Below are 22,965 nucleotides of genomic sequence, written 5' to 3' on the forward strand. Positions count from 1 at the left end.
GTGGGGGTTCCCTTGGGCGTACAGAATTCGGGAAGACCGTGAAATGCCCACATTTCTGACTTGGCCTTTGGGGACACTTGGGAATGGTTTGAGTGCTCATAAGAAGAGTAACAGGGTTCCTGGCTGGTGAGGCTAGGATTCGTGAGCACAGCCCAGGAGGAAGAACACTGGTCCAGCAAGGATGAGACCTATTTGCATATGCTGGATGGGATGCTGGGCTGGATCTAACAGCTTTGGGTAGAACCAGGTAGGGATCCCAATTATATTGTTGGATTTACCTAGAGCAACAGATGCCTGAGACTGACCCTGCGTTCTTCTCCAGTATGAACAAATTATGGAGAACCCCAGGCCACACTACTCTCTGCTACATTGCCTGCTGCCTTAAACATACCCACGTGGCATGTCTAAGGTCTACTGGCTTAGAACCCAAACACTATTGATGTTCTGTCTCAGATCCATGATGGTCTAGTGTACCACAGACTGAAACCAAGAAACCAAGTTCTCCTTGAGATGTTTCCTACATCCATCTCCTGAGAGGAGAGCTGTTCACAATGTGAGAATCACACTTTGAGTGCCAGAAAGCTAGAGACTTTTTTGATAACTGTTTAGTTTTAATGTTCAATGTCATTTTCATGAGCTATGAAGGGAAGTGGCCTGAATTTATGACAACTGTGAATCGCTGAGATATTTTGTAAGTGTGGTTTATGGTTTTTAAGCCCACCCAATGGGACGACTAAACACTCACAAATTGTTGAGTCAAGTCCTTATCCACAATACCTTAAGGACCAGATTTTACTTGCAATTCTCATATTAAAATGTCGTATTACAAATCGATCTTGCCAATGTATTTGAAAACATTTTGCTGTCTTATCCATTTGCCTAATTAGGATGTTCAGCAAACTTTTTCTCCCATGAGAACCCAAATGAGCACAGTAACGCGAACAGAGAGTGGGCGTTTACTACGGGAAGGAATTTAGCTGATCACCAGCATGGCTTCACACCATTTTATCCTCACAACCACAAGGCAGTTTGTTTGTGGGGGAGCAGATGCTGGGCTCCCCATGGGTAGCAATTTGCACATGAAATCTCCTTGAGGTCATCTCTATATCACCTAGAATACCATACACAGTGAGCACACTAGGTAAGCAGTTGTTAGGCTGCATATTTTCAGGAAAATTATATCGAAATATTCTGTACACATTTGGTTTAAATATTCTGTACACATTTGGTCTAAGGTCTACTGGCTTAGAACTCTGTACAGACGTGGTTTCTCAGGTATTTTCAGTCCATTTGATTGAATCCATGTTGTAGAGCCCCTGGGTTCACAGAGTCACAAATATCTCCATGAAGGATGAAAAGGAAGCTTAGAAGCGATGAAAGGAACAGATTCGCAGTTCAGGCTCTGATCAGAATCCATTCTATGCGGCAAGGCAGAGATGAGGCATCAGCAGTCTCTGTGAATGGGGCCCAAATTGACAGAGCTCGTGACTAAACAGAAGCGTTTATTATAGAGTCTTTGGGACTGTAACTTCCTAACGCTTATATTTTAAAGATCCCTTTTATTTATACATACAAGACAGTTCGCATCAATAAGTGTTTTCAGCAGTCTTCTATATCCCAGGCTAGCATCAACTTGCTGTTTAGCCATGGAGGACTCAGAGCTTCTATTCCCCATCTCTACCTCTTGAGTGGTGAGAGTACAGGTGTGAGCCACCAAGGCCGTGTACATTCCAGGCAAGCACGTCAACAACTGAGCTGCGTTCCCCAGATCAATGAACTTAGAAAAATTCATGCAGTCATCTGACCACAGTGAAATGTCCTTTCTGTGTCTCTGTGACCAGTGTAGCATTGGGACTGGCCTTTTTCACTACACCTGGTACTATTGAGATACCCTGACCTTGCATGGATCTTTGGCTTGGTCCTTCATTTCTACAAGTGGAATACAATGTTTATCTTTGCACAAGCTGATGGCCATTTGACCTGACTCTGGAGTGTGTGTGTGTGTGTGTGTGTGTTGAGTAAAGTACTATAAATGTCCACATGGAGGTATCTGGTAGACATTTTTAGGTCAATATCAAGAGCAGGATTAAGTTCAAGGTAAGTGGATATTCATCTTTATAAGGTACATTCCAATTGTTTCTCAGAGTAGCTGTGCTGTTTTGTGTTCTCAGCACCCATGAAGAACAGCTTGCACATCTTGCCTTTGTCAGCATTTATGTTTTAGGCACCGCAGTAGCCAGACAGTATAACTTCATCATGTTTTTAATTTGCACTTTCTAAACTATTAACTACGTTAAGCATCATCTGTGTTCTCCTGTCCTCCTCCCTTGAAATCTTTCTCCCCCTCCACATCACTGGTCCCTGTATAGGCTCATGGGTTCTACATGTATTCACAGTCAAACCTACAGATCTAAAGGTTTGATATTAAAGGTCCACCTAGAGTAAGAACATAAGTCGTCTTTCTAGGTCCGGGTTACTTCACTCAGCATTTTTTTTTCTGGTTCTAGCCCCTAGCTCACCTACAAATTCTATCTTTCTGCTCAGCTGAGTAAAATTCCACTGTGATGGAAGCTGCAGAGCTAACTGTGCAGACAAATGAGAAAATATCTTGGGTCTGCGGAAGGCAACGGTCCTACATAATAAACATGAGATGTCTGACCACTCCTCTCTGTAGACTGCCACTCTAAATACGGTTTTCCTATGATTTAGCTTGACATCTCTGCTGACTGAGTGGACAGATTTTAAAAGCAAACGAAAAAGAAAATCAAGTACTTCTCCAACCCCCCAAAATCCACTGTGTATTGATACTTTATTACTTGATGGACATCAGTTCCCATGTCCTAGCTACTGTGAATAATATTAACTATTCGATTAATTAATAATTTCTATGGATGAGCTTGCATCTCTATAGCAAGAATAGAGTCCTTTGAGTAGATACTGGGTTAGGCAGTAGATCCATTTCTAGCTTTCTGAGAAGCTATCATATGAACTGCCTCGGCAGCTGCACCAGTTCGTGCTCCCAATGGGGCATAGGTGTTCTCCACTCCCCAAGGCCACGCCAGCATTGCGTGTTTGTGTTTCTTAATCTAAGCCCTCCTGCCTGGAATATGATGAAACCTCAAAGTAGTTTTGTGCTTTGTTGGTGGCACAAGATGATCCCTTTAAAAGTGCTGTTCACAAAGCCGGGCATGGTGGCGCACACCTTTAATCCCAGCACTCGGGAGGCAGAGGCAAACGGATTTCTAAGTTCAAGGCCAGCCTGGTCTACAAAGTGAGTGCCAGGACAGCCAGGGCTACACAGAGAAACCCTGTCTCGAAAAACCAAAAAAAAAAAAAAAAAAAAAAGTGCTGTACACAAATTTGCAGCTCTTCTTGTGAGAACTCTGTGCAATTCAATAGCCCAGTTTTTAATTTACTTGCTTGCTTTGTTGCTCTTTAGGGATTTAAAAAAAAAAGTCTTCTGAATATTCTAGATATCAATCCTTCAACAGATGCATGGCTAGAAAACCTTTCTCCCTCTGTAGGCTGCCTCTTCCACTGATTAACAGTTTCCTTTGCAGTGTAGGAGCTTATTAATTCCAGGAAGTTCCACTTGGTGTCTGCCGGTCGGCCCCATTTCCTGGGTGATCAGAGTTCTACTCAGGAAGTCCTTGTATGAGTGAATAACCTTAAATATACTCCCTATTCTTTCTTCCAGAAGTTTCAGATATAACACCAAGATCCTTGGTCCATTTGTGTGCTGGATGAGAGAGAAGGATCAAGTTTCATGTTTCTACATGGAGACATCCAGTTTCCCAATACCATTTATTATGGTGTCTTATCTCTAATGTGTATTCTTTGGCATCTCTGAAAAAAAATCAGGCAGCTGTAGGTGAGTATAGTACTTATACCCAGGTCCTTGGCTCCACTGATAAGTGTGTCTGGTTTTGTCCCAGTGCCATACTGTTTTTACTACTATGACTTTGTAGTATAACTTGAGATTAATCATGGTGATGCCTCAAGCGTAATTTTTATTCTCCAGGGTTGTTTTGACTGCATGTTTGTTATGCTTCCATATGAATTTTAAGACTGGGGCTTTTTTTTTCGATTTCTGTGAAGAATTGCATTGGAATAATGCAATTATTAATTAATTATTAATTAATTAATAATAATGCAATGAAAAGTTCTTTATGAGATCGAATTGGGTCTGTAGATTGATTTTGGTAGACAGCCATGTTCACAATATTAACCCCACCAATCCACGTGCAGGGGAGGTCTCTCCATCTTCTAGTGTTTTATCCCACATCCGCAGTGTTTCATAGCTGTCATTCTATAGGTCTTTCGCTTCCTTGGTTGGGTTTGCACGTTGTCTTAGTTGGGGTTTCTATTCCTGCACAAAACATCATGACCAAGAAGCAAGTTGGGGAGGAAAGGGTTTATTCAGCTTATATTTCCATGCTGCTGCTCATCACCAAATGAAGTTAGGACTGGAACTCAAGCAGGTCAGGGAGCAGGAGCTGATGCAGAGGGGGGGATGGCTTGCTTCCCCTATCTTGCTCAGCTTGCTTCCTTATAGAACCCAAGACTACCAGCCCAGGGATGGCACAACCCACAAGGGGCCTTCCCTTTTTGATCACTAATTGAGAAAATGCCTTACAGCTGGATCTCATGGAGGTGCCTTTCTGTGTGATAACTCCAGCCTGTGTCAAGTTGACACACTAAACCAGCCGGTACACACATGTTGTGGGTTTGGGGAGGTTGGTTGGGTTTTTCTTGTTTTGTTTGTCTGTTTTGTAGTATGCATGGGGTTGTTTCCCTGACTCCTTTCTCAGACTATTTGCATTGGTATCTAAGAAGGCTACTGGTTATCTTAATTCTGTAACCTACTACTTTACAGCAGTGTTTGTTTGCTCCAGGTGTTTCCTAGTGGAGCCTTTGGGGTCTCTTGTGTACGGAATCCTAACATCTGAAAACAGGGATACTTTGAATCCTTCCTTTCATATATTCATATTATCAGTTTTTTTAAACAAACATCCAGTTGCTCAAACATCATTTGTTGGAAAGATTATTCTTTTCCCAGCGAAATATCCCTCCCAGCATCTGTGTAAAAATCAGTTGGCTACAACGTCAGGGGTCTCTTTCTGTGTGTTGCATTCACTCAATGCCAGGGCTCTCTTTCTGTGTGTTGCATTCACTCAATGTCAGGGCTCTCTTTCTGTGTGTTGCATTCACTCAATGTCAGGGCTGTCTTTCTGTGTGTTGCATTCACTCAATGTCAGGGCTCTCTTTCTGTGTGTTGCATTTGCTCATGTGTTCATTTTCATACCAACAGCAAACCGTTTCAATTACTCAGTCTCTATGCACAGCTTAGAGGGCTTCACATGCTGGGTATGGGGTTGACTGATTTACTCTTGCTTTTCGAAGTTGTGGCTATCTAAGTCCTTTGCACTTCTGTATAAATGAAGAGGCACCTTGGCACATCCTCTGAGAAGAAATGCTACAGTTTTTACTTGTGGTACACTGGGTCTCCATCTCTTACAAAGGCAGTGCCTTGACATGTGAGATTCCTCAACTCTGACTTGAGAATTAAAGCAGCTACCCTATTTCAGTCCTACCAGCAGTGGATGAGGCTACCCTATTGCGGTCCCACCAGCAGTAGATGAGGCTATCCCATTACAGTTCCACCAGCAGGTTATCCACTCTGGCTGCCGTGAGATGAAATCCTCTCAAGGCATCTTCCTGATTGCCCAAGAGATGTTAAAACTTTCTGAGATTTCTCACCCATTTTTCTTTCTTTTGCGGTTAATTTTTTTGTTCAGATCCATAGCTTTATTTTCTAATTGGGCCATTTATTATTTTTATTTTTAATATTTATTTATAGTAATATTTATTATGTTATTTATACCTATAACAATATTTATAATATTTATTTTATATATTATAATATAATATAATAATAAAATACTTGTTATTATTTTATTATTATTAATAAATTCCTATAAGGATATTCTGGACAATAATCATCTGTCAGGCATATAGCTGGCAAAGGCTCTCACCCCTCTGTAGGTTTTCACTCAGTTGATTGTTTTCTTGGCTGCACAAAAGCTTTTTAGTATTTGAGGTCCCATTTGTCAACTATTAGCCTTAATCACTACATGGATGGAGTCCAATTCAGAACATCCTTTCCCTCACTCATATCTTGTAGGACACTGCCTATGCTTGCTCTGACAGTCTTGGTGTTTCAGGTTTCAAGCTCTCGTTACCTTGTTGTTGTTGTTGTGGTGGTGGTGGTGGTGGTGGTGGTGTGTGTGTGTAGAAAACATGGTCTGCATGTGGAAATCAGAGAAGCACTTACAGGAATCTGTTTTCTTCCTACCACTGGATGCAAGGATCAGCCTCAGCCTCAGCCACTCTGGCTGAGTAGGTAAGTAGCGTTCCCCACTGAGCCGTCTGCCAGTCCACGAGCATTCTGCTTGTAGAATTACTTCCTTCCCTTCAGCAGCCTTTTGTAGTTTTCGGTATGCAAAGCTTGTACACATTACATAATAGCTATTGTTTAGCATCACTGGATGCTATTTTGTATTATTTTAAATTCAAGTTTTTTGTTACCTATGTAAATACAACCGACTTTCCTATATTTGTCTTACATCCAGCAACCTTGCTAAACTTCTTAGCTTCACTAAATTGTTCCAAGTTCCTTCCTTGAACACAGTATCACAGCCTCCCAGGGGACACTTCAGATCTCCTGTTCTTGCTATGGGACTTTCAGTGTCTTTACCCCCATGGTCAGCAAGTTGCTGCATACCCTGCTACCTGCTAAGGAACAAGATGGTGATGTTCTCTGGTCCTCTTGTCCATCTCTCATAATGGTTCACCAAGGGGCTACTGTCAGCCTTACTGGGGAAAGTTTGGGAAAGAATGACTCCCAGTTTTCTCTAGGGGCAGCTGTAGTCTCTTCCTCAGCTCAGGATATACATGCCAGCTTCCTGACTCTCCCAGCAGTGGGTGGAGCTTGGCTTCTGCCTTTCCTTGGGTCTCTGTGTGCCTTCCTCCTACCTAGCAGGAGAGCAATGGCTGTTTCCACTTCCTCGCTGCAGGCTCCACAGGTGCATCAGGGGCGCCTCCTTGATCTCACTCTGAGTGGCCATCTTTAATTTCTACAGCCCCCAAGTAAGGTCCCTCCCTGCCCCTCACCCAAGAGAGTCTGGTTCTGCATCATATGAGAACATTTGGAAGCTGAATTTCCTCCTCTGTTCCACAGAGGGCCACTCCCCCAGGCCCTGCTTTGCACCTCCTCCTTTGCCCGTGTAGTCAAGGCCAGTGGAGAAGAGCTATACACAAGATCTGGAGACAAATGGAGGCTCCCTATATTAAGGACTCTGAGGATCTAAGCTGGTGCATAGCCCATGCTCAGCGGCGATCTTTTTATCCATCATGAAATGCTCTGTCTGCCTCTGTCATGGCCACAGCTGAACTCCCCATGCCATGGAACCCTCACATTAGCCAGCATCCTGCAGGAGGAAGCTTACCTGCCTTTCTTGTTCCATTTTAAGGTTCAAAAATCACCATTCCCCTTTTAGACTACCTGCATTTATTTTTGTTGGTAGCCATGTTCACTTATGGCTTTCAACACCCTAAGCTACACCAGAATACCCTTTGTTGTTGTTATTGTAGATTGCCATTTTCCTTTTACAAATAACCTATCCAAAATATCTTTCCTACAAAGTGAAAATAAAGTTCCCACAGACTAATAAACAGAGGATCTTCTAATTAATAACTCCGAGTTATTCAGTCTCCTTGGCAAATTCAGCATCCCTCCATGGCAATGCCTGAGTCACAGCTGAGAATCTCCTTCTCTAGGAGACTTTAGGAGGTAGTCAGCAGCTGATGCTGTCTGCTAAAATTACCAGTAGGAAATCAATGTCTGTCCAACAGGGCTAAGTATGTGTGTGATTGGCTTCCTTAAGGAAGCATGGTAAAGTATTGAGAACAACAAATGGATTTTAACTTCTACTGCGAAGTGCTTTGACCTTCCTGACACAAATCCAAGGACCTAAGCTCAGATTTCCAGCATCCATGTAAGAAGCTGGGTACAACGCCATGTGCCCATAACGCCACCACGGCAGAGGTGGAGACAGGAAGATTCCCAGGGTTTACTGGCCAAGCAGTCTAGCTGAATCAGTGAGTTCTAATAATGTGAAGAGCAATAAAAGAAGACAGTCTCTGGTCTCTACACACACATGCACACATGCACACACAGACATTTATACACAAATAAAATAAAATACTAATGCATTTCACATTAGCATAAAACATGATACCACAATGCTGCTGTGTATCTGTGTGTCTGTGTGTGTCTCTGTGTCTGGTTTTCTGTGTATGTGTGTGTACAAGCACCCTCACAAGTACGCACAAGTGAATAAGATGGAAGGCAGGGACGCAAAGAGGAAAGGAACAGACTCAGGGCTGGTAAGTTGAGAGGCACAGGGGCATCTAGCCTTGCGCCTATGGATACAGGAGACTTTTCACTGGTCCACGGCGGTTGGGAAACACTCTCTTCTGTACATGCCTGTAGATTTGAACCATGCACTTATGTGTGAGTTCCCAAACAGACTGTGATACTGAAGGGAGCCACACCACATACTGCTGGTGATTCTGTCCCATGTGCTAACACAGACTCTGTCTCACATAGTCAGGGAATATTTGCTGAGTTGCTTGTCAAGTGGCCTGGAACTCATTCATCTGTTGTTCTCTGGACCCATGAGTCATGCTCCGATGGGCCACTCATTTATAAGAGGCAGAGGGAACCAAGGGAGCTGATGCTCACTCAAGGCTCCCTCTGAGAGAACACTGGGCCACAAAGCCCTCTTTGGCAATGGTTGGCTGCAGGAGCTCAGAGGATCATGAACCTCTCCTGGCAGACATCTCTTCTGTGTGAAATGTAGGAAAGATATGATGGACTGGACAGAGGCCCCTTGTGTAGACCTCTGTGTCATCAGAGATACAGGCAGCACTGTGCTAAGTCCTGAGCGGAAGGAAGGCCTGAGGCCCTGTACGACCGGTATCCCTTTTCCATTCAACAATATGGAAGTTGCACCTGATGTGCCTCATATCAGGTGCAAGCAAGTCAGAGACTGCCATGCACTCTGGTCGAGTCAGCTTGACAGGCAGAGAGGCCTAAAAGCCACTCATGAGACAGAGAGTTTCACGGAAACTCACTCCTGGAGTCTGGAGTTCTCTTTAACCCATATACTCATATTCTATTCCCGCATTAGTCTGGTGTATGGATCCACGTGCTCTCTTTTAGTATTATCTCATTATAAGTGCCTTTTAAGATTGAATTCTGACATAGCTAAGCCTTTGCCAGTGTTCCAATGTCCTAGAAAGTCCTTAAGCTGACCATGGGCTTGGAATTCAGGAAGAATGTTGCCTATTCAGTGACATTCAGAATTGCCTCTGGTATTACACTATCACTTAGAATAAAAGCCAAGTCGCTCCCATATACAGGAATTTACAACGGTTTAGGAAGTAGATCGGGCTGTGATTTTAGAGTATTGTATTATTCATGAGATGGTTAGCTAGAACGGAAGTCCCTAATTAGAACCATGACTTGGGTGTGAAAGTCCTTGTCCTAGGAGTGTAAAGACCTCACACCTGGCTTCTAAGACTATAGCTGACCTTAGATAGAGCTGACTTTGTCTCAGTTGTTTTATTGCCCAGTTCCTGCCAGTATTTGTGTTTACATTCCTTTGTTTTGTGCAAGAGTCATTAAGTATCCAGTAACATCATTTGTACCTTGCCAATGTGTCACCTAACTTCGCTATTTTCTTCTGTATAAAAAGTTTGATGCTCGATTTGACAAATTACATTCAGATTCTACACAACCTCTCCTTGTATGCATCTGTCTGTCATTCCATCTGACGCTTTGCCCACCTGCCCCAGAGACCCGTTCCACGCAGACAAAGGGATCCAGAGGGTCTGCGGCAAGAGACAGGAGGCACAGACTTGGTAGAAAGAGCCATACGCCAGGCAGTGGTGGTGCACACCTTTAATCCCAGCACTTGAGTTCAAGGCCAGCCTGGTCTACAGAGTGAGTTCCAGGACAGGTAGGGCTACACAGAGAAACCCTGTGTCGAAAAACGAAAAAAAAAAAAAAAAAGAGCCATACATAGACCTTGCCTTGCTGGCTGGATTGTTACAGTAAGAGGTCCCCTATTTCCCAGGGCCTAGGGAGAGTCCAGATGATGTAGCTCAGGAGCACACAGCGTTCCCGTTACACCGTTCCTCCATCCTGACCCTGGAGAACATGCTCTCCTGCACTTCACCTATAAAACCCCTGGGCTGCAGTCAGTGCCTGGCGAGCAATGCAGCTGCGATGGAACGTGCTGGAGCTCGTGCTGGTGAGTGTCCAGATTTGTCCAGCGGTTTGTGGATGCTACCACCCCTATCCAGGTCTCTCATAGATCCAGATCACAAAACTCTCCAGCTGTTGTGCCCCCTTCCCAGTCTGAGAGCTCTGCTGACTGGCTGCACGGTCCCTCTATGTTCATTCTGGGATCGTACTACGTCTAGCCTGCTATAAAAGCAGAAAGATAACGATGTCAGGCTGAACAGGGTTGCAAGCCTCCTCTCTTTGCCCATCCTAGATGGGCAACAGCACTCAAGTGAGAAAGGACAGCCCAGGGACAGTACCCCAGGGGACAGTAGCCCAGGGCACAGATGCCTGGGGACAGTAGCCCAGGGACAGTAGCCCAGGGGACAGATGCCTGGGGACAGATGCCTGGGGACATACATCATGAATGGCAAGAACTAGAGGCTTTGTATTCTATGAATTCTTGCAAAAAGAAAAAGAAAAAAACACCTGTTATGTGCACTGTCAGTTTTTGTTGCAAATTCATATACGGCCCCTCATTTTGCCTCAATAAATGTTTATGCTCCAAGGAGTCATTGTTACTTATGTGTGCCCACAATAACTTAAATTGAGGGGACTGAGTAGCTTGGCCAAGTTTCTCTGTTTTCCAAGAGAAATGCTACCATTTTCTGCGGGCTATGTAAGCATAAGCACAGGTCTGGGTCACCAACATCAAACTGTAAAACTGTAAAACGTGCACAGCAGAGACTGGGGCAGTCACTGGAACTGACTGATCCCGGAGACGTTGGAACTGACTATGTTACACAGCAAGCAGGACTTGAAAGTGTGCCTTATTAATCTCTCAAACCTATTAACTACCTCTTTAAGCTGTAATTGCATCGCTCTTAATTGCTTTATTCATTCCTAAGCTTCATTATTCATCTTGTCTCATTTCTATTCAAACCAGTTGTGGCGGTTGGTTTTTTTTTTTTATCTCTCTCTCTCTCTCTCTCTCTCTCTCTCTCTCTCTCTCTCTCTCTCTCTCTTCCTTTAAGGGGAAAGGACATCTTGCTGTTTATAGACTCCAAAGAGAGGAGAAGTGGTATGCTGACTCCCCGCTGCCTGCACAGGGCAGGTCTTTTTTGAGCCTCTCCCACTGGTGCTAGGACCCTGTCCAGAGCCCTGATGATGCCCTTAGGCTTGCTCTCTCGCTCTGGTATCCTGGTGTCTCCTGCCCCAGTCTCCTTCCCGTGACCTCCAGAGCCTGTCACAGTACTGCGGAGAGGCATGTGCTCAGGAGCTATTCAGTGATCTGCCCACAAAGCCTGGTGACACCTTAAGAGGGGGCCATGTGCCCAGCTCCAGAATCTCCCCCAGCCTTGGACCTGGTGCTGCCTGCCTCAGCTTCCTAGCTGTCTCTGGGCAGCTGCCTTCTGCCAGCCAGAGCCCTGCCCGAGTAGTGTTTCTGCAGCTCTCTCCTACAGCCTGAAGCTGGCATCCTCACCACCCACTCACTACCGACACTTCCTGTGCTGCCAGCAAAGGTGGGGGAGGGGAGACCCCACCACAGTCACAAGAAGCAACGTGAAATCTCAGAACACTCTCACGGTTTCCTTGGATCTAAAGTCGTCAAAGGCAGGGAAACTGTTCTCTATGATGATTAAGAAGCACAGCCCTGGAACCTAAGCCCTTTTAAAACACACTCTGTGACAGTGCTAGTATTTTCACATAAACTGAAAGTCCAGCTAAAAAAAACGATCTAAGCATCTGGCAACACCGGCGCCTAAAGCTGAGGAACGGCACTGGAGCCCCATGTGGTGTGGCGCTTAGAAGGTATAGGAAGCAAGCATCTATACGAAACTGTCCCCCAAGGCCAGCTCTCCCCACTCCACTGTCCCACCTGACCCTCCTCCCTGTCTAGGACCCAGGGAGTACTGACTGGCAAAGGGACTGCTATCCATGGCTCCATCTTTGACATCACATCTCCCACATGGATGGATAAGGGCATGGTCGCCGAATGCATGTCATTGTGGTGGGCGGAGTCCGAAAGGTGCTTCCCAGTCAATGAGGCAACAAGCTGCCTCTGGATCATGAATAACTAAATGTGTTCAGTTAACCCTGCAGGGCAAAGCGTATGCAGTCAGTGGGGAGCAACTCAAGGCCCCTCACTCTGCACAGCACAGCAGTTTCTCAGGCAAGCAAACATTTGTTGTCTGCATGAAACTTTAAATGTTCTAGCACACAGTAACTTTCCAGTTTGCTCACAACACAATCTTCAAAAGCAAACAAGAGAGTCTCCGAGTTACACTGCAGGCTCCTTAGCGAGTCCATGAGCTGTTGCCGCTGCTTCCTTCTGAGACTGCAATCTGCCTCGTGCTGAGCCCCTGAAATACACCCTTAGGGAAACATTCACAGAGAACCTGCTGGCTCATTGCTGTTGTTTAGAATATAATAGATACCTGCTTTCTGTGTATCAAATGGAATCAGAGTAAGGCTTCCCTCCAAGGAATTTAAAACACAAACTCCCCGAATGGAACCCACTTTCCCTGGAAAGGACAGCAGTGAAGGAAAACCGTGTTGTGTTAACTCTCAAACTCAGAAGCAGGCTTCTTGACCTATTTCCACTCTTTATGCTGGAATTTCCCTGGGGTTCCCTATGGGCAGAGCGGTGGCACCAGACACAGCTAGACAGAGATTATACAGGGAGATATTTAGACATGAAATATCCAACCTGTTCAATATTTTAAAAGGCAAGAAAAAAAAAAAGTCTTCACTTTCAAAAGCCACCTGGGGCAGGGGAGCTAAGCTGGCAGTTAAGGGTGCATACTGCTCTTAGAACCAGAGTTAGGTTTCCCGCACTCTGGGTAGCTCACAACTGCCTGTAACTCCATCTCCAAAGGATCGGAAGCCCTCCCATCTTCTGGCCTCTGAGAAAACTTCACTCATATGAACAACCCCCTCCCCCCCCCCACACACACAGGCACAGGTGCACACACGTTATTAAAAATAAAACGAGGGCCAAGTGTAGTGGTACACACCTTTCATCCCAGCACTTGGGAGACAGAAGCAGGCAGATCTCTTTAAAGCTGAGACCAGCCTGGACTACACAGTGAGTTCCAAGGCTACATAGTGAGACACCATCTCAACTGCCTCATTGTGTTAAGGTCATCCCAAGGTGGAAGGGCGCAATGTCTCCCCAGCAATCTCTAGATCAAGCATGGCTTCACCTACAGTTAGGATTTGAATGATTATTTTTTTCCTAAGTAAGATGACTTTTTATTGTCACATGCTCACTGGCAAAGGTGAAACTTTTGTAACTTAGCTTGTGGCCATAAAAGTTCCCTACTTTATCTGAGCCATAGTCCTTCCCTTTAGAAAACCTTACAGTTTGTCCCCCCCAAGGCCAAGAAGGACGGGTAGAGAATTACTTGATTCTAACAAACAGAAGCCAACCATAGGGAAAACCCAGATGTAACACTCTGCAGGGACAATGGACAATGGAAAACTGTATGCTGCTTTCCAGTGTCTTATATCAGAAACAATAAGCAAACAGGTGATTAACGTGACTCAGTCCCACCTGAGTGTCAGATTAAGATCCTGTAAATACCTCTACATTGTGTTTGGAGCTCTCCTTTATTTACTAAAGATTTTAAAATTATGATTTCCTATCATCTAGTCAAGAAATAATTTCCACGATCCTGTATTCCATTACCCCAAACAACTTGCACAAAAGCGAAGTGTTCCTATTGTGATATTCGCAGATTCATGTCTAGGTTCCCATAAGAAATACTGGGGGTCAGTGTGTGTGTGGCATATGGCTATAATCCCAGCTCTAAGGAAACCGAGGTAGGAAGGTCACTGGCCTCAGGACTGGGGGACGGGACCTGTCATTTAAGAGCCACTGAGCTGCTGTACTTCATTATAGCAGCTCAAATGAGCTAACACATTCTGATGCCCAAACTTACTGCTCCACACACGGTTACAAAATGAGCAGTCAGCCACACCTACACTGACAGTGCCACAGAATCTGTCTCCAGAAATCAACTCCTTTCCTTTCTCTAATGCATTGTGACATCCCAGAAAGAAAACTCACACTTGCTCCTGCCAGCAGCAGGCCAAAATGGGTCACCTAACCTTTGGCTTCTGTGCTGTGTGAATACACTGAAGGTTCCCAGAAAGCATGGCTCATGCCAGGCAGTGCTAAAGTGATGGCTGAGGTCTGATGAGTCCTGGGGGGAAGGGGGACGGGGGGGGGTGGGAACACAACTTGGCCAGTGTCCAGTCAAATGAGCATCTCTTCAGGAAAGTCCCTAGCTCATGCCTCATTAGCCTCTGCTTTTGTGGCCTGCTATCCAGAGAAAGCCAAGGTTCGAAGCCAAGCTGATGTTTAATCCAAACTCAGTCATGTTGCTTCAAAGCTCTGGAGAGAGCTGGGCTCCAAAACACTGAGACAGAGGGGAGGGAGGTGAAGTAGATTAATGACATTTTCCTAACTGACCAACAAGCTGCTTCACATGATCATGAGACCTGGGGACACCAGACAGACATCTGCAGTGTGTGTGTAGCTTACGATGCAGCCAAGGCAATTGTCCCCTGTGAGGAGGCTAGCAATGCCCAACAATGCAGTTCTCCTGTGCGGCAACAGTGGACAGAGCTGTGGATTCGACCCCTTCTGTGGCTCCCAGGGGCCCTGGCTGAGCACATCAACAGTCCTGCGGGTTTGCCATCCTTCCGCAGTTCCATTTCTTTTCTAAGCGTTGGATGTCAAGTTGCTAATCTAGAATACTTTTGCTTTCAACTTCGGCTCAGCTTTGGAACTGAGCCCCTACTGTCCAAAGTCTTTCTGGCAGATACACTCTTGTACATACTTTCCCTCTATGTCACCAGTGTTTGCTGGGACACTGTCACTGTGTCTAAGCCAGGGCCCATCTGTCTGGCTGGATAAGAGGCTCCTCGGAAGCACAGAAGCCAGATGATGCACATATGGAGCAGTCTGTGGTCTGCTTGCTTTCAGAGTTTCATTTCACCTCAGCATCCAGAGGTTCCCCACACCTCTTATTTGCTTCCAGCCTCATTTCCTGCCCCACTCTTCACTAACCTCAGCACTGCCCCCTCAACTCTCCTCTTCTTGACCCTCATCTTCTCCCGCATCTCTGGAGAGGAAATTCCCATAGAAGAACCGACCTGCCGGGATCCTGGGGCTTGTTTGCACACTCACAAAGCCTTCTAAGAGCTATGTTACATAATTCTCAGCAGGCAGGCTCATTCCCTACCCTCTTATACCTCTGCCAGTATTTTCACATCTTTCTTAACTGTCAATAGCAAGCCACTGCTCTTCCAAAGCCAAGGCTCCTCTTGGCTCATGTTTATCCTTCCTGGGTTAGGCTGTTTCTTTTGAGGGACATGCTGACATACTACTCATACAATCCATGCATGTGCACACGTATACTTACATCTGCAGATAGACACATATCTCATGGGTTATGTATGTTTAAACATACAGGTCTCTCTCGAGTCTACCTTCCAGGTTCAAATCTCCCACAAACAACCAGATTATTTAAAACAGAAAAAAGCCATAGTTACTTCTTCTGTGGTATCTTCTGGGGTGGGCTCAACATCCAAGGCGAGTTCCTCTTCGGTAGTCTGATAACAGAGACACAGGATAATGTGGTTAGCATCTCTTATGTGTGTAAACAGCCCAGTATTACTAGCTTGGTAGGTGGTGGTCTGTACCATAGTCCCCTTGCTCCTGTACCTCTGCCAGTGTTATACACGCAGACAGTGGGTATGCGTGTCTAAATTCACCAACTACTGAATCAATGAAGAGTGTATAACTCCCAGAACAACCCAAAGAAGACATTTACACAGCCTTCAGCCAACAAGAAGCAGGAGACATAAGCTTACACGATGGTCAAACATCAGTATGGTGAGGATGCCCAGAGGCAGACAGTGGGGGCATCTGTGATCATTCCTATTTGAATGGAACAAATCTCTGGTTAATTCCTCTAGAATAGGAATTGGATATTTGTGGTTTTGGTTTTTTTTTTAAAGATTATCTTGTATCAACCCTGGCAGCCTGTAACTAGATATATAAACATGGCTGGTCTTGTGGCAGGCTGTCTTCCCACCTTTGTCTCCTAGGTTTCCGGATGACAGGTGTATGCTCAGAAGAACTGATTCAGTCACAGATCGTAAAGCTCTGGTCTCACAAAAGCATCGAACGGCTTCTGTGTAGCCCAGGGCTTAAGCAAGAGTGCCACAGAGTCATCTCCACTTGCTATGCCATAGTGTGGAGAACTGCTCAGGTGGCCTCAGTCCCCTCACACGAAACATCAGAAAGGTGACAACCCCTACCACCTTGAAATTCAGGGAGAACTCAGTGACACTTTCCCACCTGTCACCAGGTCTAGAGGGCTCTGATGCTCTGTTAGCTGCTGGCAGCCAGGCTGGGTTAGAAATCACGCTAGCTTGACTCTGAGTCACCAGGGGATCGTGGCGGATGTATAATGTTTGAAAACCAGGACTTTGCTTTTTCTAACATACTGTGACATCCCAGAAAACTAGTACTGGCTCCTACAAAAATAAGATTAAAATGAGTCAGCTAAGCCTCACAGGTGACTTCTCACACTGGCTCTCTTGTCACCCCTTGTCTCCAGAGCACGGCTATGGCCAATGAATTCCTGCCAAAAACAGTTACCCTCGAGTCCTGCTTCTGGCCTGTGAGTACACTTCACAGAACACCATGGCCTCCCCTTCATGCTAAATTCTTCAGGGTTTCTCTGGAATCTCCAGTTTTTAATTAGCATGTTCTTCTTATGCCATTCATGGATAAAATACTATCCAAAATATCCCAAACCAATTCACAGTACCACAATTAGTCCCCTTAGATAGTCAATGGGTTTCCGGTTTTATATGCTGGAGCAATGATGGGTTTTATAAAGAATGTACCATGTTCTACTTCAGTGGGCCTCAGACCCTAGGTTTCATAGGACTGTGTACAAGAAACCATTGAGGGAAGAGAAGAGCAGAGTGTAGCCTAAAAGAAGAGTCTAGGACACTGGTTTCTAGCCAGTGGTGTTGAATGTGTTCCACGGATGTTCCCATCCATGCAAGGAAGTCAAACACTATGTGTGTTCTACCCACCCCTGCCCACCTTCTTCATCTATGAGTTATTTTAGTAGCATAGGTCATAAAACATGAGCAAAGTAAGACAATGAAGTCAGCTTCCAACTACTGAGACCCAAGGAACTTCACATTGACATGAAGGTTACTCGAGTGCTGGAAACATTATAATCCAGTATGTCAGTTGTGATCCTTCTGTGGAAAGGACTCTGGGGTTTTCCTGGTTCCAGATTACTGACAATTTAGTGCCCATCCTAACTATGCATGCTCCAAGTTTGCTATTCTGAAAAACTAACCCAGAAATCCTGAGGAAAGATCTTCTTTCAAGACTACTGAGTGCATCTGGATCTCCTCATGGTATCAGACAGATTCATCCCAGAAACCACAATCTCCCCTGCTGGGCAGCAGGACAGTGTGGGGGTCCTCAGCTCTGCTTCAAGATTCTGCACGTTTTCTTGGGTCATGACCTATTTTTATAGTAAAATTCATCTGCCTGAGGCTAGTCTTTTTCTAATCAACTTCAGAAATATTTCAAACACAAGCTGCTTTCGGGAGTCTCTGTCCTGGTGATAGTGCCAGACCCAGAATTCCAGCAGCACCCAACGTTTCCAGCATGCCTGCCTCTCCCCATCATCCAGTCCTCCCGAAAGAAAGCTCTGTGTTCAAGAAGCCAAGCATCTGGGCATCAGACAGAAACAGTAGGGTCGGCTACAGGACATAAAGATGTCTGCCCTCATCATTGGCTCCTCTATTGATGGATTTTTAGAAGAATCAAATATCTCTCAAGAGAAGAGTTGTTGGCTGCGGAGTGAGCGGCTTTGCCTTTGACTCCAAAGCTGGTACTTAGACTCTAGTACCAGAGGAGTAAACAGCAGTGGCCGTGCCAAGTGTCACCCTCGCTCACCACGGCAACAGCCTTGCACCAACACCCAGACTGGTCTAGCTACAAGATGAATCGCACTGCTCTGTGAAGGCTCTTCGCTCATGTACTGCCAACACCTTTCCAAGCACTTAAAACAATTTACACTATTTATTTAGTCTCTGTCTTTTTGTCTGTCAGTTTCTTTCTGTCTCCATGTGTCTCTGTGTGTGTGTGTCTGTCTGTCTCTGTGTGTCTGTCTGTCTGTCTCTGTGTGTGTGTGTGTGTGTGTGTGTCTGTCTGTCTGTCTCTGTGTGGGTGTGGGGGAGACAGAGGGCAACTTTCAGGGGTCAGTTCTTGCTCATAACCATGTGAGTTTGGGGACTCACGTCATCAGGCTTGACGGCAAGCACCTTTACCCACTTGCAAGTCCTATTTCAAGTATTTTTGTTTGTTTGTTTATGGGAGTTTGCCTGCTTAGAAAGTCTTCAATGTAAAATACCAAATAATCTGTTTTCTAAGACAGAATCTTTCATTCAGTTTAAAGATGTATTTATGTGAATGTCTCCATGTCATGAAATGCAAAGCAGTCAGCACAGAATTCATAAGTGCAATGCTGGACCTTGGACTGTGATATTGAGGAAGCTATAAAAATTAGCCATTTTAAATTTCCATTTCAGTTGCTCTTGACACAGTACAGGTATAGCTACATAGGCCGTCGGTCTTAACAACTTTGGAAAACTTTCCTCCCAGAAAAAATGTATCTGGTGCTCATGTAGAGCCCAAACGGAGCAAATGGGATTCGTGGCACAGAGGCGTGTACCTCCGGAGGACATCCTCCCCACTGTGGCCCCTGCACGGAGACACTGGGTCTCCTCACCCCTCCTTGCTAGCGGGTCCCTCTCCTTAAAGACATGACCATTAGGGCAGTGCTCTCTCTCTCTCTGCCTCCTGCTCCTTCTAGCACAGCTAGTTGGTCTCTGCGGCAAACGGGGATCTAGACCATGAGCCACTTGTTGAAAGCAAAGCAAATTGGTGCCAACTAGTTGACAAAAGGAGTACTTCAGGGCACAAGACACACTGCATGAAGCATGCTGAAAGGTGGCGGCGGGCAACAGTGCTTGCCTTCTGTTCCTTTCATGCTTGCACTACACATGCATACCACACGCTGCCACAGGCCGATTTATGTGGCCACATATGTGAAACACGTATGCAGTAAATCCACGTCTCTGCCATGCCAACCGCCCCTTAATAACTGCATCCCCCTGCCCCCCATCGAGCAGAGTCTATTTGCTACAGTCCAGCAGGCACCGTGAGAAATGCAAGCAACCCCTCCTCCGTGCTCACCTCTGTCTCCATGGGTTCCACCTCGATCTTCTTCCATAGTTCCAGCAACTGTGCGATGGGCATTTTTTTTAAAACTTTCCCTTTCTTCCTTCCAATCAAGTGTGGATAGTAAGAAAGTAAATAAACACAGGTGCCCAGCAGCCAGTGAATCGGCGTGACGGGATGTCAGGGTCTGGGGCAGCAGGCCAGGCTGGAGCAGAGAATGGGAAAGGCACACCTGACAATCTCAGATCTCCGGTGCTGGGAAGGGTCCTGAGGTCTTCAGTGCGGCTGCTCAGCAGGCTCAGCAAGCTCAGCAGGCTGCAGCGAGGCAAGGCGACTGCAGCTGCGTCTGGGTGTCTGTGCCTGTGCGTCTGACAGAGTAAAGCTTTGCTCACAGCCTCCAAGTGCTTCCCTGCCGCTCCCGCCCCTCACTATTTTACCTTAATTGGCTCTAAATGAGGGTGAAAGTTGAGTCTGAGGATGCTGCTGCCATAGAAACTGCTTAGCAACCACCGAGGGCCAGGGAGGGAGAAGGAGGACTGCAGCTCAGGCTCTGCCCTTCCCCTCCCCAGCTCTGCGACACTGCCTGGGACGCTATACCACCACCTCTGCCAGGAGTTCTGCTGAGGCTGGAGGCCAGATGCCGCAGAGACACCCCTCAACATCAGGGTTTCAGATACCCACGTTGGGGGCTGCGCTGATGCCTGAGGTAGCTTGGTGTTCAGGCATTGGGCCGGTGACAGCCAGGAGAAAGAAGTACCCACACAGGCTGAAATGACCTGGTGGGATGCTACTTCAGAATCCAATCTCTGATCTTACTTTTCCTGCTTAACCAGGAAGACAGGACCGGCAGCAGGAATACTGAGTATGGCATCCCTTTCCTCTATGCAGGGGCTGTTGAAACCCCAGCAGGCTCTGTGGAGGACAGGACAGGGAGGTTGGGGGACACAAATAACTGTTACTCTAAAACTCACTATGCATCAAGTACATGATCTCATTTGATTTTCCCACCCAACCTGGGTGTTACACTCCCATTTCACAGATGAGGAAAGTCTCATGGCTCAAACAGAAGCAAAATACTCCTGCACCTATATGACATCAAAGAGAGGAAGCCTTGTCATATCTGCCTGAGGTGGAGAAACGTAGTTTCTGAGGAGGGAGTGTGTTTCAGGGCGCACCTCCTGCCCTTGATTCCCTGCCACTGTATCTTTGGTCTCCTCTATCTCCATCTTGAAAAAAAAGAAAACAAAACAAAAATACATGCACACAGGAGGGGATGTATTCATCTCTCAGTACCGAGCCTAGACACACTTGGTTCCTACTCTTGGGAAATAGCGTTGAAGACGAATGTAGTTTAACCTTGCCCTGAGAACAACCATTTTCATTTGTGTGCCCTCATCTTTGAGAACGTCTAAGGCAATGGCTCCCTGGTTCAGAACATGATCATGTCCCTTTCATCTCTATAAAGTCACCAAGAAATACAATGTATTAAGGAAGGAAAGGGGCCCAAATATTGCATACTTCACATTTTGCAAACAAAATACTGCATCTGATGATAACAGAGGAGGTCAAGCGTGGCTGGGTTTACAATAGGCATTTCTTATTTCATCGTTTTACAAAATGAGGCCAGCGAGGACCTTAAAAATTAATTCTCCTCAGGATAAAAATAACAATGATGCTGTTCATTTTTACACTGGACACCTCCTGGCTGACAGGGCAGAGTGAGGACACCCTGTGTGCTGACCATAATAAAGTCAATTGAGACACGTGGTAAAAGGTCAGAGACTGACAACAGGCAAAACAGACTGGGCCTTCTCTGTAATAAAGCCAGAGAAACCACTCACAAAAGACTGCTGAAAAGACGTGAAAAGCATTTCATCTGACCACGTGAAAAATCTACAGGCAATGGAGGGAGACACAATAGTTGTCTTGTAGGGTTTTTTTCCCCCAAAATCCATTTCTAGAACATTCTACAGATGCCCCGCTATGGTAGGATGGGAAGAAATATTAGTCCTTCTCTTTGAGAGAAGAATGAGGAGGAAAGAGGTTTAGACAGGGCCTCTCAGGCCTGTTTCCTGAGCCATGCTTCCTGAGAGACTGGAGTAAAGTTTATGGGAGGCCCTGGGTTAACGTCCTTGCCAGAACTGTCGGTCAGCAAACCCTAATGCTGATGACTGTAAGGGGGTGCTCGGTATTGCTGCAGACACGGCTCATAATTCAGCACCTTGCCACTTTCTAGTCTCTGCTACATGAGCTGAACCAAACCCACATCTTCCAGGTGAAGCAGAAAAGTCTGAGGAGATGGCGTGGGAGAGAGGGCGGCTCTCAGTGGTGGGAGCTGGGCTCCATTCACCCTGCACGGCTGGCTGCCTTTGGAACAGAGAGCAGGTTATTCAAAGCAAACAACTTGGGCACTCAGAGAATGCAGCAGCACACGGAGGCCCAGCCCACTGGACAGGAGCGTGAGAGGATCGGAAAACACGGCACTGAGGGCCTAAAAATGAGGTAAAGTGGGAAAGGAAGCTTATGAGAGAAAATTAAGGATCCAGAAAGATGTTATCCCTGCTTATAAAGCTTTCTTTACCAAGAAAAGACATAAAAGAAAAGGAGTGGAGTCGTCTAAAGGAAAGAATTCCATCTGAATACCAGAGAGGATGGATGGCAGGAAGGCGCCAAGTTGCTTCGGATGAGTGTTCAACTGAATCCCAAGAAAACGCAAATGCTTTGTTCAACACGAAGGACACCTCCAAAATCTCACTTCCAAGAAACCTCCCTCGAAGATAACAACACTCTTCAGAGAATCCACTTTCCAGAGTAAAGGTGATGGGAAGCCCTGATGGAGTCCCAGCCACAGGATCATGGTGACACAAGACAGACACATAGGCATCAACCCCAGAGGACCCCACCCCCCAATTCTCAGCACAGATGAGAACCAGAGTACCAAGGTGCTGAGACCCCTGAAATCTGACGACGTGTTTCTTTTCTCACAGAAAGGAAGGAAGGAGGAGAAGCCTGCCCACCCTCTGACTCCCAGTGACTGAGGAAAGTGGCTCTCCCCTGGTGTGGAAAGGCTTTGGAGCCCCCTGCTCATTGGCTCCTGGCACCTAGTGCTGTTCCAGCAATCATGAAAGAAGAGCATGCTGCAAGAGCTGAGGAAAAAGGCCTCCACTAAAGCTAAGGCACCTGGTGTCTGAAATAATGAGATGTTCCTAGCCTTCACTCTACCCTTGACAGCTGGTTTCACACGGCTCAGGCTCTGTCCTGTCTTACTTCATGTTGCAGTTGAGGTATATTAAGGATTTGTAAAATAAGACGTATGCTCAAT

At 45.9% G+C, this 22,965-nt stretch overlaps 1 protein-coding gene and 1 non-coding gene across 2 annotated transcripts in view; one reads left to right on the plus strand and one right to left on the minus strand.

The window, feature by feature from the left end:
* Rps6ka2 (ribosomal protein S6 kinase A2) overlaps window positions 1-19,914 on the minus strand; it is a 284,351-nt gene extending 264,437 nt beyond the window's left edge. Inside the window, exons 1-2 of the mRNA XM_029471102.2 lie at window positions 19,659-19,914; window positions 15,914-15,973 (exon numbers count right to left, since the gene is read on the minus strand). Coding sequence (XP_029326962.1) covers window positions 15,914-15,973; window positions 19,659-19,721 — 123 coding nt within the window. The 5' untranslated portion in view covers window positions 19,722-19,914. The remainder of the gene's footprint in view (window positions 1-15,913; window positions 15,974-19,658) is intronic.
* On the plus strand, window positions 2,564-2,677 carry LOC115029797 (small Cajal body-specific RNA 3). Its single transcript, XR_003835359.1, has one exon.
* Window positions 19,915-22,965: the final 3,051 nt, after the last annotated feature.

The sequence above is a fragment of the Mus caroli genome, unplaced genomic scaffold (assembly GCF_978045245.1).
Source record: "Mus caroli unplaced genomic scaffold, Mus_caroli_1 scaffold_18, whole genome shotgun sequence".
Taxonomy (NCBI): domain Eukaryota; kingdom Metazoa; phylum Chordata; class Mammalia; order Rodentia; family Muridae; genus Mus; species Mus caroli.